The 18,868-nt window shown below is 45.0% G+C and overlaps 1 protein-coding gene across 2 annotated transcripts; it reads right to left on the bottom strand.

The window, feature by feature from the left end:
* Positions 1–1,089: 1,089 nt before the first annotated feature.
* Positions 1,090–14,621, bottom strand: ANGEL1 (angel homolog 1). 2 transcript variants are annotated; one of them, XM_051806357.1, is made up of 10 exons: positions 14,490–14,621; positions 11,689–12,285; positions 10,943–11,169; positions 10,304–10,373; positions 9,453–9,886; positions 8,652–8,778; positions 7,714–7,824; positions 6,496–6,565; positions 5,911–6,068; positions 1,090–5,110 (listed from the first exon to the last, which is right to left on the bottom strand). In XM_051806357.1, the coding sequence occupies exons 2-10, from the start codon at positions 12,050–12,052 to the stop codon at positions 4,941–4,943; spliced, it is 1,731 nt and encodes a 576-aa protein (XP_051662317.1). In that variant the 5' UTR covers positions 12,053–12,285; positions 14,490–14,621; the 3' UTR covers positions 1,090–4,940. The 2 variants fall into 2 exon arrangements, with proteins under 2 accessions (XP_051662317.1, XP_051662316.1); XM_051806356.1 differs by lacking the exon at positions 14,490–14,621 and adding an exon at positions 14,307–14,471.
* Positions 14,622–18,868: the final 4,247 nt, after the last annotated feature.

Genomic DNA, 18,868 nt, shown 5'->3' with positions numbered 1-18,868 from the left:
GAATATACAGTCTAAATCTGAAAGAAAATAAATAAATTCTAAAATAAATAAAAGCAAAAAAGGAGCTTCAAGACTAGAATGAAATTTTCAGTGGAAGTTGGAGGACAACTTGCCTTGACAGGAGAAGCCAAACTTGTACAGCTGACAAAAGGAAGGAGCTTGAGGCAAGCCAGCTGTTAAATCTGTCATCTTGGTTATCATTATAGCAGGTGTCTTCTCTACAGAAACTCAGTATCACGCTTTGAAACGCAGTGCAGTACATCCAGTGCAGCTTGTGCATTGCAGCAGGACAGCGCTGTGGGAAGCCCTACAGGCCAGGCAGCTACAGTCTGGTAAGGAGCAGGTCACAGCCAGCAATTCAATTAACCTGCACAACAGGAAGCCTCCTGAAAGGACGTGGTATCTCACTGATGCTGGTGTGCCCATCCCTATAGGTAAGCAACAAACGGCTTCCTCTGCATTTGGATGAACCGTGGATATGTCTGCAAATTTCTGACCACTACATCCGATACACATTCATTACTGAGGTGGTGGTGATGGGAGGAGATTTTGCACTGTAGAAACAGCCCACTTTACAGACTGTTTGCCAATGCCACTCAAACATCATTAGGAGCAGGACACATACCTTGATCCACTCTTAAAAGAGATTCTTTCTGAGATGCTGAACTTGTTCTTAGAGCCTCTAAGAGACTCCTCAGAGAAGAGGAACTAAGGTCAAGTGTACTTCAGAGCTCTGTCTTCACAAAGCAGGTGGCATGCAGAGCACTAACAGTAAGTCTGAAACTCAATTTTTTGTTTTATATAACAAGAGTTATTCCCATCTAAGTGTTCGTTTCAGAGCTCCCTCCCCTCCCACTTAACTCGTCAGGAGTGAGGGAACCCACTATCTTATGTCTTGACCCTATGTAAATGTTGAGTTTATAGTAAGACTTAGCTCTAAAGAATTCCACCCATAGCTTTTAACTGAAGAAATACAGCTGCAGAAAAAAATAAACATCAGTAAGTCAGAAAGATAACTGGATATGGTAGTCATGGGAAAACAGCTGCTGGAGAGATATCTCATAAGGAAAAGGCATGGAGAAGACAACCTCAAACAGCAGCCAAGTTTCATTTATTAAGAAAAGGAAAGAAGCTAGAGCAATTATATTGTTTACCACTCTTCCCATTCCATGTAATTGGGAAAACGGAATATAAAGGGCAACCTCCTGAAGTGATGAACTTAAAACTCTGAGAAAACAAAGGAAGTCCAATTTCTATCTAAATAGCATAACTAAATACAGCCTAGCAGCTGCGGTGCAAACTAAGCTGTTTTTTAGCAAAGGTACTTTGTCAAATGTGTTGCCTGTACAGCTGCATGCTCCTGCAGCTTAGGAGACTGCCAACAGAGGATGTACACATACTCCAGTGGTCTCTGGCATCACTTCACCTAAGTACCAGTCTCCCTGAGCTCTACATCACTACTAACATGAGGTAGTTGGTGACTACCTCTATGATACTTCCCTTTCTGAGCATTGCAGGTATTCCTGCTGTTCCACTTCCATAATAATTTACAGATCCCTTCGTAATTCATCAGAAACCTGTGTTAATGGCAACTAGTCATGCATTTAGGTCCAGAAACAGTGTTAGGAACCACATCTGGAATCTCAGTTATACATGCCATGATGCTCATTACTGCAGGCTCTGATTAAATACTGGATGCTATTCTTAAAGCATCACAAAACATCTTATTTTCTCCCAACAACTATACATACACTAGCTGCTATTTTAGAGTTAGGGACCTTCTACCTGCCCCACGTTCAAACTTCTCCAGTCCCCCACAGTCAGAGGCATTCACAGGTCTCCAGATCCATTTGATATAAACTCCAAATTACTCTAGAACACAGGGGTTTTGCTTCCTGAACAGGCCAACTCTATAGGGGTCTATACTAGAGCTTCAGGGGCAGTGGTCAAAATAAACACAGTGATTAAGACTTCACCTCTGCCTTTGTGTCTGTATGCAGTCACTAGCAATGGTTCTGCATTTCTGCAATAGTTTCACCTATAAGTGCCCAAGGGAGCATATGTAAGCCAGGGCTTTGGGAGCTGCAAGTCCCTGTGGGAGCTTTATAACCTTCAGAGAGACAAATAAGGGGACTTGCAGGCATTGTTCTGCAATTTCTCAGCACATGACTCCAATATCCAGTGTTCAGCAACTTAATCATTCATTCCAAGTACATACCAATTACTTCATGCATGGAAAGAGGAAGCATTAGCTTGACCTGCGCAACACTGGATTTTCCAACAAAATACAGCTGGAAGCTTACAACCTCCCTGAGATGCCTTCATGCAGGTTGCCCAAAAGTCAAGTCTTTGATTTAAATAAAACGGGAAAAGCACTTGTGATGTTGGAATTACATCACAGGATTGGCAGGCTGCTTCAGCCAGTGCAGGGGCAACCAGTTCAAGTGATGGTGCACTGTGCACACCTTATGGGTCTTAATAGGTGGGGCAGGCAGCTTTCACATCCCCCCCCATCAACTGACCATCAGACCTGCCAGCAATTAAAATGGAAGCAGATAGCTAAATTTTTAAGTGCCAACACCATGTGTCACAGCATTTTTTGTTTTGCTTTTGGTTGGTTGTTTTTAAACTCTTAGTGTCTTCCAAGCTTCCTATTACAATGTTAACAGCAGGTGGGAGTCATCTGCAACCAGGCTGCCTTCTGGCAGCCTTTTTTGGAGCCTGGCAGAAAATAAAGCTCTCAGTTCACCCTTTCCCACCCTCCCTTTACAAATACAACCACTGACAAAATCAGAATAAGAGTACTTGCAGAAGTTAATGAAACTGTCAGATAAACATAGCGATAGAAATGCACAGCTTTGCATCCCTCCCCATATACCAGTGCCATGCCAGAACCATTACTTGTCAAAGTAAGGGCAAACAAAGCTGCAAAATTATTCACCCTCAAGATTGCTGCCCACTTAGAGAAAGTCCCAGTTGGGTAGCAAAAGCCATTGACACATCACCAGACAAATACCACACCATCTGGCAGGGGCACGAAGGGAATAAGCAGTCTTAGGTACTCGTAAGGGCACAGAACACAATCCTCACACCCTGCCCTTGTTTTTGTACAGTTTACAGAAGAGATCTGTGAACGATCAGCAGTACTTTCTTTCTCTGGGGGAGAGCGAGGGTTCCTTTTTTTTTTTTTTTTCCCAAGACAAGCCTCATGCCAGAAAAACCAGCTCTTCTCCAACTCTGGGATTTTGGGATATGCTGGGAGACAACAGCTAAGCTCACTTCTTCCCTCTCTTCAACCCTCATTACTACTATCTTGTGTAGCTAATTTTTCCTCTTCTCTTTCACATCTCAGCCAGCTAAACCTTGTTGAGCAAGTCTTCAGAGGGTTCAGCTGCCAGAAGTACAAGGTGCTGTCATTAGTTTGCGGTTTTTTTCTTATTTTATTTTTCAATAAAGGAAGTAACATTTAAAATATGAAAGTCTTCAATACAGACCAGGGAGAAAGAACAAAATTTCAAGTCTCCTTGTACCTTCCCACAAAAACCTGAGGTGGGACCACATTTCCTGCCTCATTTGTGAATGACTGATTGATAATATTTCTGCCAATATTGGTCTCATCTCTTAGGGAAAAACTGAGGACCAAATGTCAGGCTGAACTGGGGAATTTACTCTAGAAACAAGTACAGTTCTACTGCTTTTGTACTGGCCAAGCCACTGCTGAGAAAAGCACACTGATAGGACACCAAAGGTACACTGGGATCCAAACGACTGACAATCTGGCTCCAAGTTACACAGCCTTACCCTTTCTCCCAATGCCTGTCAAGAGACAGGAGTCAGTCCTACGAGTTCTACCTAACAAAACATGGCTGGGGCCAGAGGAAGGAAGGAGCAATAACTTCAGTCTGGCACAGGTGGATGCTACAGGTTGGCTATGGACCCCTGGCTGAATGGGAGTGCACAGAGAAAGAGTAGGGCAAATGACGAGTATCAGCTCTTCCATCTGAGGTCTCTGCTGCCTCTCACATACCTTCCATTTTCATCTCTCTTTTGGGACCTCCAGAGTTAGCCTTCTGGGCTTGTCATGCCTTACAGGGTGATTTTTTTCCAATGGATATTCACTGGGAGGATCCTAAATATTTTTCCTACAACTGCCAAACTAGGTACAATTCTGAGACTGCTATAGAAAGGAATGGAGTCTTCCCCAAGGCCTCTAGCCTTTTGCTGCCATTCTAGAGCTGCTGTGGGTGGCTCTGTAGAACCCCTGGCTCCCTTCCTGGCAATCCCATTCCCTGGTCCATTAGTCACAGCAAGCAGTTTCTTGTAGAAACTGTTATACCACACAAACCCTTCTGTCAGCAAGGCAGCCTTTACACATTATTAAGTAAAAAACATTTCTAAGCAGTTAGCAGATCCAACATTCTAAAAGGCAACAAAACAACTAGCCCTGAAACGACCATACTTCATAAACTACCACTGAGAAATTAAAAGAACTATTGTTTTGGTGTAAAAGAATATTGGTGGATACATCCCATGCTCCTTGGTAGCAATTAACGAACTAGAAGTGGATAGCACTGCCCTTCTCTTTTCCAGCTCCTTGAAGATCTCACACAGGGACAAATAAACATGAGAGTTATGTTGGTTCCCGCAGCACAAAAACACCTGCTAAACAAAGCAGTGGAACAAGGATCCCTTTAAGAGATGGTAATGCCTGAATACAACTGGAAGCCCACTGGGAAGACAGCTCAGGGTCGCAGAGATCCAGAAAACACCAATGCAAAAAGCACTCCAACTCTCCCATCCCTGCTTTTAGTGAGGGTGTGAGGGGAGGAAGAGACTTTTAGGGTATGATAAGGAAGAGTTTTCTTGCAAGCAGGTTGTGCAATCCAGAGTGTCAACTGCTGTATTCAGAACAGCCTTTCTTTAGGGAAAGGGAACCAACACTAACTCTCTCTCAGGCTGGAAATCTCCAAGCCAAAGCTAGCCAGCAGGCAGAGATGATCAGATGAACAAAAAGGATTTGGTAAGCCATTTGCCATCAACAGGACATCTTCAGAGAGCAGGGAAAGGCGGCCAAGCAGTTTCAGGGCTCCATCCTTGTATAGCCTGCGACCTGACAAAGAAAATGGAAGGAAACATCAGCCAGAGACTCATGCTGTAGATTAACTCTATACACTCCCAAAGGGATGCTTGTCAATTCATTCCTATTCTTTCCCCGATGAATGAAGACAGCCTGCACAAACACTGCATGCACCTTTGAGCCTAGATGTGAAAGCAGTGAGCATCCTACAATAATAGCTGTTCATGGTTTCATATATTTGCAGGCATAGGAAGCAAGAATATACTAAATTCACCAGGTAGTTCCTTACAGGAGAAGTTCCTTACTGTGTCCTAGCAATAGCTTCAGATGCCCAAGGAGGAATTCATCTCTTCATTCCTAACCTGTTCCCCAAACTCGATTCTGACATGACCCAAACCAGCTCAGAGACAGTTCTTGGATGCATTTACATGCAGGCTTTCATCAACGTAACTCCTGTTTCAGGTAGCAGAGAAGAGGTGCCATTGTAAGGTAACCAGAGTCACCACCTTCCAAGGCCAGCGTGTGGTCTCAGACAGACCAGAAGTCCAAGTCTTGAACTTAGGAGCCAGCACTGCCTGTTATCAGGAGCACAAGTGAGATACTTACACAGAAGAAAAGAACCCATTCTGTTTGAGCTTCCTCCAAAGTCTACATGAACCTAAGCAGCTTTGTTTTTTTCACAGCAAAGATAAACATTGTCTTCTCAAGATACACAAGCAAATATTGCTTCCACCTTGTGCATCATTTCAGTCAAAGACACTCTGTAGATCTACCCCAGCTTAATGAAATGCACTGGCCTGTCACAGGGATAAGCCCTGCACTGCCACACTCACCTGCCCTGTTTTCCACGGGCTCTGCTGAGTAGAAAATGTAATCAACAGTGGCTCCAAGCCCCATGGGCATTGTTGTGACCTCTGGGCGTCCCCTCTGTGGCAGGAAGTGGCTGTAGACAGAGGTCAGGTTGAGGCCATGCTGGATAACACCTGAACACCTGCACACAAACAGACCATTTACCAAGGAAGGAAAGAGAATTATGCCTTTTTGGTACTGCAGTCACAGCTGAATGTTCCCTTGCTGATGCAACTGTCCAAACTATTTCTACTTTTTGAACACATAGAAGAAAGTATTTCAGAACTATTCACTTCACTTACAGCAAAGCAAGGCAGACTATGAACTTCCTTTGTCTTCAACACCCAGTCCTGTCTATGCCCTTCATTCTCGACCTCACCAACACAATGCTGACAGAGCAGCACCCAGCTGTTGGGACACTCCTGGAAGGATCTAGCTCTTCCAGATAGCCCTCCTTACTTTCTTCCATTCTCACATTTATTTCAGTCTTTACTTCAGCCAGATTTTCAGTACTCAGGAAAACAAGACTGAGTTTGAAGAGAGGGGCCATTGAAGGTGCACCAAATTACCTTGGGATGAATGGCTGGGGATCAGGGTCTTTCACCATGGCAGCAGGCTTGGGCCAGTGTGCAGGGCGGTCTGCAAAGGAATAAAGAGATTCCAGCCAGACCTACACAGATCCCAGAAAAAGCTCCCCATCCCAAGTCTGAGAAGCTTCTCCTGAGACCAAATGAATCTTTTTGCCCAAGAAGAGCAGATAGCTACCAGTCACAACGATCTTAAAGAAAAATATCCAGAGGAAACACCAGCTCTAAGACTAAAAGAAAGGTCCTTAGAGCAGATCAGTGCAAATAACAGAGAAGTCATATTCTGTCCTAAGGACACGTTCTTAAAGCATTTAATATTATTGAAGCTCAGGGTACTTCGACCTTTGCTCTCAAAGAAAGTTTGCTTGTCTTAGCCTAGAGCTTACTCAAAGAGTGTCTAGAAAGGCTGAACAGAAAATGGAGAACGCAGAACCAGCCATGCCACAAGGCCCATAGGTGAGGCAGTGTTTACTGGGTACCAACATCCAGAGACATCTATGTTGTGCCCATTGTGTGACATTAATCTTCAGGTTTGTTCTCCACCACCAAAAATCTTGAAGCAGAAAAAGTGAAATATGTATACATATGTGTGTTTCACTTCATAAGAAACAGCCTCAAAAAGAGGCTGAGTCTCAGTGCATCTCAAGGAACGCAGTCAGTGTGTATAAGGGAGGTAAGATTGTACTCCTCTGAGCTCTCATTCAATCTAATCACGCAGTCACAGAAGGCACCCTTCTGCCTTCCCCTTTCCTCACCAGGCATTACCTCCACCTCACGTTTTCCTTGGCATTATAGAATCATATAACTGGGTTAGAAGAGACCTTAAAGAATGTCTAGTTCCATCCCCCCATCCCACAGGCAAGGATGCCAACCACTATATCAGGTTGTCCAGGGCCCCATCTAACATGGCCTTGAACACTTTCCACAACTTCTCTGGGCAACCTGCTGTAGCGCCTTACTACCCTCTTAGAATTTTAAGAAGTTTAAAACAATTTCCCCTTGTCCTATCACTATATGGCTGTGTAAATAGTCACTCTCCCTCTTTTTTAATAAGCTCCCTTTAAGTACTGAAAGGCAACAATAAGGCCTCAGTTGAGTCTTCTCCAGCCTGAACAACCCCTACTCTCTCAGTTTCTCCTCACAGGAGAGGTGCTCCATTGAGCTAGGAGAGTCACAAGCTGAAAAGTCTCTCATTAATACCTGGTTTAACATCTGTCACACCTTCCAAGAGCACCAGGTGCGGGGGTCGTTCACAGGCAACATCACAAAAACGAAACTGTAGCAGGAAGTCACGGCTGTATTCACGTCTCCCTGCAGAGAAAAGTACAAGTTAAAAAAAATAACTGCAGCAAAGTCACATCTACCAGGAACACCTATATACATTTCAGACCTTTGGGCCTCTTAGACCTCTTTTGTTTGAGAGAGGCTTTTGTGCCCAAATATTTTAATACCATGAGAATAAAAATCACTCAATAAGTTAAATGCAGAACAGAACAGATGTGTAAATGTAGAAGAACAGAGCACAGATATTGCTATCCCTTTAGCTAATGCAACAAAGTCAGCACAAATTAAGAATGTCCCCTCTGAGACACCACAAGTTCAAGGGACTTTCAAGCAGATCAGTCAGTGTGCAAGTCAAGGAAATGTCTGTCAAAAAAGAAAAAACTATTCTGGAGATCAGATTGACTATAAGTTCTACATGCAAGATTTTAACAAAAGCTATTTTGTGGGGACTCCTCTTTTTAATCCGCTCTAAGGATGGTAGAGAACAGACATGATAGAGAACATGAAAATTAGGCTCTTAGGAATGATTTCTTAACAGTGCAGATGAAAGCCGTGGTTGCTGAACACAGTTTACAACTGCACAAAAGCATAAGTCTGGGAATAGGAAAGAGATACTGGTTACTGGTATGGGAACATCCAGCTCCTGACTAGAGAAAGAAAGTGGCAGAAATGGGGCCACAGCAATAGATTCTGGAAAAATTATATTTAATTCATATACCAAGGAAATAGATAGAAGAAGAGAATCTTTGCTGAGTGCCTCATGCAACACATGCCCAAGCTATTCAGAGAGACAGCAAGGCCCACAAACCGCCCATCCTCACAAACTCATGTTCTCAGTGCATACTGGAGCTTACCCGGTTTCTTTGGCTGGCACTGGGTGACATACTGGCAGTTGTCTGTTACACCCAGTGAGCTTGGCCACAGCGGGGCCAGCAGTTTACGTGAATACAACTGTTGGGAAAAGTCTTCCTGACCAGACACCTGCAAAGAGGCCAGAAAAGGAGAGGAACCATCAGCAACACAGGGCAGAACTTTTGCAAGCTATAGTCAATGTATGTACATACACCTGCAAAGGGTAAGACAGGAGAATGCCCTCATAGAAAGGCACAAACTAAGCTATTCAGAATATGGTGCAGCAATAATAAACCTTCAGCTGTGGGGGGAGGATACAATTAACTAAAAGTCATCTGATGATACTTCGCAAGCATCTTGTTGAACTGATGATTTAGCTTGAAAGCCAATGATGTATTTGATCCCAGACACCGTAAGAGGCAATCGCAAGAGACTTTAGCACAGGTGCCCATTTCAAACTGTTTTCAGCAAACATCCACATAAAATTTCAGTAAGTCTTGGTGGAGTTGCACTCCAGTCACTCAGGCACAAAAATTCCATAGCAAAGGAAAACAAAGACTTGAAATTAAGTGGTCTATTATCATAGGTCTACCTCAAGAGAAACCAAAAGAGCAGTGGTGGAAACAACAGGGACACACTCATCCACTTCTTTCCCCTGCAGTGCTGGAGATATTAGGGAAGACTGCTGAGTAACTGAATTCAGAATTCAGATTATTTCCTCACAAGAGAAAGAATGCAGCCATGCATTTTTCTGGCAACATGCAATAAAGAGCTACCCAATCCCACTTCTGGTTGGCAACTACCTTCCAGGCTGGCATTCCATGGTAGGAAAGTTCACCATTCCGGATGAATTTGTAGAGTGGAGAATCAGGTACGGAGTTCAGGTCTCCACACAAGATGACAGGATAGTAGCTGCCTTCAGTAGTTCTTGCAATTTTGTCAATCTCTGCTAGGAGCAAGGCCACCTGGGCTAGTTTGATATCTCCTCGGCGTGGATTGAACAACACATGAGTGTTGGCCACACATAAAGGACTGATGGCCTTCAGATCTAGGCCCTCTGGGAGCACAGGCTGTAGCAGCAGCACCAAGCCCACATTATCCCGATTGAGGATGTCCAGGCCAGGACGGAAATATTCTACAGGGCTGAGGCTGATCAGCTGAAACCTGCTGTGCTTATAGCACACTGCACATCCATCTGTCTTCGTCCCAGTTCTCCGTTTGTAGAAGCATGCAAAGCCTGAAAAGAAACCATCACCTATTAAAAGGTTTATCCAGTCACTACCTCAGACTCCCCCTATAAGCTGGGAGTTCAGTAAGACTGTGTAGAAAAGGTTCCTACTACATTTGGGTATAGTATTATATCCAATTCTGTTCCAATAATCAGCATTTATTATTAATCACAGGGGGTATTTTCTCTCTCTTTGTCCTTCTCGGACCCTCTCAGTTTTGTTACTCTGATCTTTCAACCCTGAGAGACATCAATTACAAAAGAAAGCTTAAAGATCTAGGCGGACAGTTCAGAAGTAGGGCCAGCAGCCACCTGGCAAACAGGAAGAAGTCTCTTGAAACTGAGTGCTTTGAAGACAGTAAGCAAGAAGAACTTCTTGGCCAGTCCCACGAGCTAGATGTACAAACCAACAAAAGCAGGACATACCCATCTCCTTGAATGTTGGTTCCAGTTGCTCCCAGTAATGGTTCTCTTGTACCTCCTGGAGACAAAGAACCTGGAAGGAAGGCAGAGACCTCACTCACTCCACAAGTATTTGCTAGTTACCTTGTTCTGGGGAAGGAAGAAAATGGAAAAGTACACTCACATACCAACCCTGCAACCAGAAATGTCATCATCGCAACTCTGTCCTGTACTTTCCAGATGAAGAGCAATAACTTTCTGGGCCACATTAGCTTATCATTCAGTTTTCCAGTGATGAGGCAAAAGATCCTTCATCCCACAAAGAGGACTCAAAGAAGAGAGAAATTCATGAAGTCCTCTTCTATGCAGGCTTCCCCTCCTGTGCTGCCTTAGAAACCTGGTCCTTCTTCCTCTATTTCTGCTGTTTACAGAAGTTAAACCCTGCCATCAAAGTATGACTAGTTTCCACAATCTAAGCAAGATAGACACCAAAAAAAAGGTCTGTGCAAGTCCTCAAACACTCTCAGAGCAATCAGTGTTCAGTTACCAAGCAGGTAGTATCTTCCTAGGACCTCCCCCCATCTCTTTCTTTAATACTGCTAGATCAAATAAGGAATTCAAATTCTGGTGACACTGACGTAGGAAGGGCTCAGTCATACTCACATCAGGATTCCAGTGCTGGATCTCTTGCAAAAGGTTTGGAAGGCGGTAGTTCCAGTTCAGGATATCTGGATGACAGTGTACATAGAGATCAAGGCCCTGTTCCACCAGGTCCTGGGCAAGGATGTTGTAAGACATGACTCGAAATTCAAAGAGAGGAGTGTTTTTTGAGACCTGTTCTAGGACACAGGGCTGGACAGAAAGATCCTCCCAGTCTCTCCATAAAATCTCTACATGCAAGAGACAAAAAGCAAAGTTACTGACACGCTGGGCACCTTTCTGATACTTTTGTTCCCCTGGGACCCAGAAAACAGCCATTCTCATTCCCTAAGCTAGGGTATTAGCCCCTGAGCAAACCCTTACCCACTCTGGTTTTCAGGTGCTCTTTCTGGATGCCTTTGAAAATAGTTGTCAATGGGGATGGCATAAGACATGACCAGAGTCAAGTACACTGAAACACTCAACCAACCTTTCAGTGCATTTTAGATTATAAAGCCAGCACTTGGGAACAGTTCTTGGGAAGGGAACATATACTGATATTCATACCAGACAGTCTAACAGCACAGAGACCAGTAGCTGTGAGCCCCTCCTCAGCAAACACTCACTTTACAGTTTTCACGAGCAAATCCTGTCAATTCTGCTGGGAAGATCAGTGTCTTGCTGACAGCAAGTCCAGACACAATAACCTGACCACATTCACTACAAATGCCAATCCCAAACTGAACATTAGATTCAGAGCCATTACTGACCATGGTAGGGCACCTCTGTCAGGACAGGACAAAATGGTACTGCATCCTGAATGGGCTGGACTGGGAGCTCTGCTGGCACAGTCTCTGCATCACACGCTAAACTCCAGGCCAGCACAGCTGGGTCATCATTCAGCACTTCTGCGTTGATACCAGCACAGCCAGCTATCTGCTGATCTGTCTGTGGCACCACAGCTGCCCAAGGGGCACTGTCTGCTACAGTCACTGTTTCCTCTGCTGATAATCTTGCCTGTTCAGCCACTGCATGATCTTGCAGTTCTGAAGAAGCCAAGGCTGCTTCTGAGAGCTGCTGATCAGCACACGGTGTGGCTTCTGGAGACGAATTCAGTTCTCTGAGGCTAGTCATCAATAGCTCTGAACCTTCTAACCAGCCACTAGTGATTGTAACTGATACTTTCCCCACTGCTGGAACACTCTCACTGGCTGGCAAATTCCCTGCTCCTTCCTCCAACCACTGCTGGAGAAGGGCTTCTTGCTCTTCTGAGACCAATCTTCCTCTGGACGCAGCAAAGACGCCTTCTATCTGGGTGGACGGGCTCTTCGCCAGAAGCACATTCTTTCGACAGGTAAAGAAACCATCTGTCATTTAAAAACAAAATCAATATAAGACAGCCAGAAATCCTTTCCAACTCACTCTTTTCTTTTTCCAGTGCATTTGCTGTAACTCTGTGCAATACAACCATTCAGTATATCAACCCAAACAAATTACTTCTCTGAAGAAAAATAGTTTCAATCTGAAAAACTTCCCCTGCCTGCTCTGGAATGCTAAGCCACAGTCCAAATCTCGTTATGTTCGTCAGCCAGTGAAACTGCATATGATAGTAATGGCTTTACCAAATCCAGGGAATGCAATTCTAACTTATGCAGCACCACAGACAGTCACCCAAGCTAAAGGGCTTTGTAGAAACTATCAGCTCTCAGCAGCACCTATAAAGGCACAATCTGTTGAAGTTAGCTGAAGTTAGCTGATCAGGTGTGTGGGCTAAGAAGCCAAGGTCTTGCAGATCATAACTTGGAGCAAGTTTCTTTCCAGGGATTGAGTAAGAAATAGCAGTCAGCTAAGAGAATGAAATATTCTCTCCTATGAGGAGAGGCTGAGGGAGCTGGGGTTGTTTAGCCTGGAGAAGAAGAGGCTCAGGGGAGACCTCATCACTCCCAACAACTACCTGAAAGGAGATTGTAGCCAGGTGGGCGCCAGTCTCTTCTCCCAGCAGTAGGACAAGAGGGCACAATTTTAAGATCTGCCAGGGGAGGTTCAGGTTGGATATTAGGAAGAAATTTTTTACAGACAGACTAATCAGACATTGGAATGGGCTGCCCAGGGAGGTGATGGATTCACTGTCCCTGAAGGTTTTTAAGATGAGACTGGATATGGCACTTAGTGCCATGGTCTAGTAACCACAGCGGTAGTGGATCAAGGGTTGGACTTGATGATCTCGGAGGTCTTTCCCAACCCAGTTGATTCTGTGATTCTATGATATCAGAAGAACAGGAGAATGTGTTGTAGAAGAAAAACTGTCCTGTTATTAAGAGATGAAAAATGAAAACACAGAGGGACCAACATGTGCCTTACTAGAGAGAATATACGCACAGAGGAAGTCCTGATAAGAATTACAGATCACCTGATGACTGACACATGAAGCAAAAAAATAAAAACATTTTAAACTGCTTTTAATGTAACAACTGAACATACTAATATTCATGGAGTAAAGCAGAAAAAGACAGACTCTTTTCACTTATATCTATATAAGAGTTGTCATTTACATTTTGCTATGAATTCTGCACAGACAGTAGTCCCTACTGTTGACTAGCAATTTCTGTTGACTACAAATCACTTTTTTCTCTGTATCCCTGTGACAGTCAGTCAGCCAGAGCAGTAACATACTGTCAGCAACATCTGTGTATGCTTTCACTATATCTTTTGTGTCAAAGTTTTCTGTATGTGTCAGAAATGGAGCTTTAAGAACCATATGCCTCTCTGAAGTATTGTAATTAAATTCATGAATGTCAGAAACACCAATGCACCAAGGTAATACTTCCATGCACCACTAGCCAGGCACGGTTGTTACTAGAGCCTGTTACTACACCACAGAAGCTGAATTTGAGAGGAGTCAGCTAGCTGCTCACTATGACCAAAAACAGCGTGCCCGTCATTGCTACAGGCCCAGAGACAGGTTCAGGAGAGAGGGTGGCTTTACATCAGCACAGTAACCAGGGACTGTGAAGCAGCAGCAGGATCTAGGAAACTATGTGAAATAGCAATGCACGCAAAGCAAGAGTTACCCGCAGATCCCTGGGGAGTCCCAGATCTCTGAGCAGTCCATCTCTAAAGATGTTCCCAAGCCTGCAGCGCAGGCCCTGGGCAGGAGCTGGAGCCCCCGCACAGTCCGCAATCTGCCTCTGCAGTACAACAGCGGGCAGCTGTTCCCTGCGAACACCCAGTTCCTCGCGGTGCCCCGGGGCCAGCAGCTCCGGCCGGGCACAGCTGCCCCAGGCCCCGCCTGCTCAGGGCCGGGGGCTCGGGGAGCTCCGGGACCGCCGGGCCGCACCCGCCCTCCCCTCCCCCTTCTCCCGCCGCCTCCCGCCCGCGGCTGGGTTACCTTGCAGGGCCCGGAGGAGCCTCGCCGCCGGCAGTAGCACATAGCAGAGCACGGTGCCGATCATACCGCCCGGCACGGCAAGGCCTCCACCGCCCTCGGCCCGGCCCCGGCGCCGCACCGCCCCCGCCTCAGCTACGACCTCTCGGCGCGGGCTCCGCGGAATCGGCTCGCCCGAGCACTCACCGCGTCGAGCCGCGGGGCTGGCGGCCGCCTCGGGCCTGGCGCTCCTCCAGCGCCCTTCCAGGACCGCCCGCTCCCGGGAGACCGCAGCCCGGGGTGGGACGGCCCCGCGGAGCGACTCCGGCCGGGGTGGGGCCCCGCCCGCCCCGCTGTGAGACGGGAGCGCGGCCGGGGCCCAGGCGCTGGCCGCTGTGCCGTACCCGAGGGGTCCCGACCTGTGACCCTGGGCTGAATGACGGCAGTCTTCTGGCCTCGGCACCCTGAAATTTGTGGTTTCAAACAAAATTTTTCACCCCCGGTTCTCCAGAATTTCAAACAGGACAATTTCCCTCGGCAAAGCCACCATTTGCTCCAGATGAGTTAATAATTACACCGACTTTTCAAACACTGATGCAGTGGGTGAGATGGCAGAGTGGGAGCGTGCCCTCCCTCAAGTGCTGCTGACAGGTCACCACAGGTCTGCAAAATCACTCCTCTCCTGGAGGTGAGCATTCTGGCCTCTGCAAGTTGAGATCCATCACATGTTGCAACCAGACAGTTGCATATGAAAAGCAAAGTCCTCATTGAAGTCCAGGACTTTCATGTTTACTTCATGCCACAATTAAATGTTTTCAAAATCTAAAGGCAAACAGATCAAGCTGAGCACACTACAGCTTTTTACATGAAATACACCTTTCTAATGTGCAATCTCAGTATTCTTCCAAACTCTTCAAGATGGGCACCTGCAATGAAGTCCAGATTCATGTCATCCCTGCCTTTTGCATTGATGATAGCTGCCAAACTGTTCCCTTGATGGTGACCAGCTGCTGTGTCACAGCACAGTCAGGCCAGGGCGTCAATGTTAGACAAAACACTTGGTGATTAGCACAATGAGTGTCCACAGCTAGGACCTGAGATGATGTTATAACATATATAAATAATAATCCTACCAGTCTCCTTTTCAAATCCTCAGTTATAAAATACCACAGACCATAAATGCAGTGACTTGTCTCAAATCCCACAAATGTCTCTGGCAAAGCACAGAACTGGACTGTGGTCTCCCATCTGTTGCAGTAACCAAACCATCATTGGTTTTCATTTCTAGTCAGAAAACAGAGGGTGTTCTCCAGAGGAAGTATCTGCAACATTAGGGGCTGATGACTGGGTCATTGAAAACTAGGCTGTTCTTTAAAAGCAAAGATCTAAGAAACCCACATCAGAATAATCAGACTGAAATCAGAGAAGAATGTTAGCTGGTGCTATAAACAAGCAAGCAACTGTGGCCAAACAGCCATAGTTGTTTGTCCTACACTAGAAAAAATATTTACAAACTTTGGCAATAAAATCAAAGCTGACAATGGTCATCTGCTTCAGGGTCAAACCTTCCACTGGGTTTTGTGGCATTTTGTTCTATATCAAAATATAACTCTACCACAGTTTCTAATGATTGGACTACTTGAGAGGTCTATGTAGAACCTAAGAGAATAAAGCCACTAAAATTATCTTTTTGGGGGGGAAACAGACTTTTTCTTCTTCTCTGTTTTACATATTACACTGTGTAGGCTACATAAATTTCAACCTCTGTACCAGAGGTTATGTTCACTGAGCATTGCCCATAATGGAAATATTTCTCAGTGTATGAATTAGTTCTGCCCAACCTTTATCAGAAAGCCTCTTCTGTTACAGTTTTGGTTTTAGCCCCTTAGGAAAAGTTACAAAGTCCTCAGTATAAAAGATGTAAAATAATAAGCATTGAACCAATTTTGGCACCAGCAATAGTTGGTGGGACGAATGAGCACTTGATTCAAGGCCCCAATAAGTGCTGATATGTTTACAAACCACACTTTATTAGTTAACTTACTGGGAATTTGGCAGTAGGGAAGTCTGAATCTGTTCAAGACTAAAAAAGTGAATACATTTCTATCCTCATCTCCTTTAAGACTGTAACTGCCACAGTCTGATTTTCCCATGAAATTGTACACACTGGAATATGAACTTAAAGGAGACAAGAACTCTTATCAGCACCGTGGCACAACTCTTTGATACATCTGTGGGGGTTTCCACAGCCAAAACCACAGCTGTTCTCAGTTATTGGGAGCTGACTGGATCCCAGAGCGATGGGGTTTCCAACACTGAATGTCACCCTTAGGAGTCAGAAGGTGCAAGTGGAACAGAAGAGTGGTGGTGGCAGGACAGGGCAATCACAGGCTCTGCAGAGCTTTCTCATAACTCCAGGACAGCCCATGCAAGCCAGGAATGGGATTCTCCTATTTAAAAGCAGTAGAAATCAAGAATATAGATCTTACAAGTGGTATCATTCCTCCTGGAGAGGTTTTAATTGAAGCCAAGCAGCTGTGCTTTTTGTGTGTAGGTGTGAGAAACTTACAGGGTCTAGGAAGTCGCTGTGAACTTCTCATTTACGGAAGAGAAAAAGCAAATGAACCTGCACACCTGCACACCTCTGTGTCACCTGGTGACACAGAGAATGAGTCTAAGAAGGATGCAGTCGCTGTGTTTACTTACTGACAAACTCACTTCAGAAATTGTCAGAAATGGCCAAAGAAAAATCACCAGCACCCAAGACAGACTGTTGTTGCAGCAGGTTGATCACCAGGTGGGAAGGCTTCTCTTCTCTAGGCCAGGCAGCAATGAGGAGAACGGTAGTGATCAGGGATCCAGGGTACCAGTGCCCAGAGATGGGAGCTGCCATCTGGGAACAGTTTGGAAAAAAGCAAAATTAATCATAAGAGGGCTTGCCAGTACCAGCTTCCAAGACACTCCACCCAGCTGCCCCTAATGCCCACAACAGATGTCAGAGCTCAGCATCTTGTGAGACCAGATCCTGTTTGAGCTCTCTATCGTCCAGAAGGACAGGCAGGGCGTGAGGGGCAGGAGAGTTTTCTGAACCTGCTGCTCTCAGGCTGTGCTTGTACACAGTTGAGTCAGGCCCCAGGACTGCTCACAGCACTTTGGCCTGAATTCCTAGGTGAGCATAACAATCCTCTTAAAATTAAAAAACTCCTTTGGTCTGTCAGTCATTACAAGTTAATTTCTTGTTTTCCTTTGTTGTTATATATATAATTACTTGTAAAATAATGTAATTATTGTAAGGTAGGGACATATGTGGGACAACTTCTCTCTTTGGCTCGTTTTTCTTTATTTAAATAGAGTATGAAGTGCAGAGATCACTTCTGAATCTACTTCAGAAGACTCAGTCCACAGACTGGGACTGGCTAACGTACTGAGCATATGACTTGTCTCATGAGTTCTTTCATGGGATTTAGACCTATTTTTACCCTTTCTTTTGTCTTTTTCACACTAAAGTAATGCAAGTAAACCCATCATTTGAAAAATAAAGTCTGGCAGAAGGAAAAGGTCTTAATAAAGAAGCTGCAGCTGCAGGGCTGGTTGAAATGTGGTGATGTGGATGCCAGCTGGCCGGTCTTCCCCTCACATAGGTCTGAATGAACAGCCAAACTGCAAGCTCCACATCATACATCAATACTAGGTGACACCCAGGAAGGGTACAAAATTTCAGGTCAACAGCCTGGAGCTCTAAATGGAAATAGACAGTAAGGAAAGAAGGCAGTAAAAGCACTGACAAGGAATGAAAAGGAAGATTTAGAGAAGAAAAAAAATATGTATTACGCTATTAGCCAGAAATTATTTTGGCAAAATCACACTTCATTATTTTTTATGCATTTATTCCTCTTAAAAAGGATTTTTTTCAAATTCTCCTTCTCTCTAACTGTGAAATAAATTATGAATTGTGGGCAAGAGAAGCTGTATCACTCCCAGTGATTCTAGTTACATTCAGTCCCAATGGACAGTACCATTCAAATGCTTTCTCTTCTGCCATTCAGGAAGAGTACTGCAAAGCATTCCCAGACTGATCAGAAAGTCAGCCAACAGTGCCTGGGAAGTGTGAGTCACTTCAAGAGCGGCAGGAGAAGCTGGCATGGGTTTGGCTTGTACACTTGTGGAGAAATGGGATGAAGATGAAAAATTTGCTTTGGCTGGTGGGCTCAGAAATTGAGAAAGGGGAGAAAGGCAGCTTGTGAGGGAACAAAGACCTAATGTGGGAGAACTGTGAGTTCCTTGCACATGGGCTGAAGAATTTGAGAAGACCTTTTTCAAACACTTCCAAGCACTAGAGTGAGCCTATCCCCACACTGGGGCCAGCACCACATGCATACAATGTGCAGGGAGTGGTGGGCACTAAGCAGAGATGCAGCAGGAGTACATCTGCAACGTGCTGAAGAGGGGCTTCAGTGAGAGGAGTGGAAGATCTATCACACCCCAGGAGTCACATCTCTGCTGGGCTTGCATTGACAAACTGAATCTTTTTCATGGCAGACTAGAATGAAGAGATGTCAAAATCAGTGAGTCTCAGGAGTCTGTGT

Source organism: Manacus candei, unplaced genomic scaffold (assembly GCF_025592945.1).
Source record: "Manacus candei isolate 608988 ecotype Guabito, Panama unplaced genomic scaffold, ASM2559294v1 h1tg000067l, whole genome shotgun sequence".
Taxonomy (NCBI): domain Eukaryota; kingdom Metazoa; phylum Chordata; class Aves; order Passeriformes; family Pipridae; genus Manacus; species Manacus candei.
The sequence above is the reverse complement of the archived record's forward strand: the minus strand, read 5'-3'. Positions and strand labels throughout refer to the sequence as shown.

Coding starts and splice junctions, on each gene's coding strand:
- ANGEL1 (XM_051806356.1), bottom strand. CDS start 14,370: ATGATCGGCACCGTGCTCTGCTATGTGCTACTGCCGGCGGCGAGGCTC. Junction 7,825..8,651: donor GTGCCAGCCAAAGAAACCGG/GTAAGCTCCAGT, acceptor TTTTCTCTGCAG/GGAGACGTGAATACAGCCGT. Junction 6,566..7,713: donor TGTGACAGATGTTAAACCAG/GTATTAATGAGA, acceptor ATTCCTTTGCAG/ACCGCCCTGCACACTGGCCC.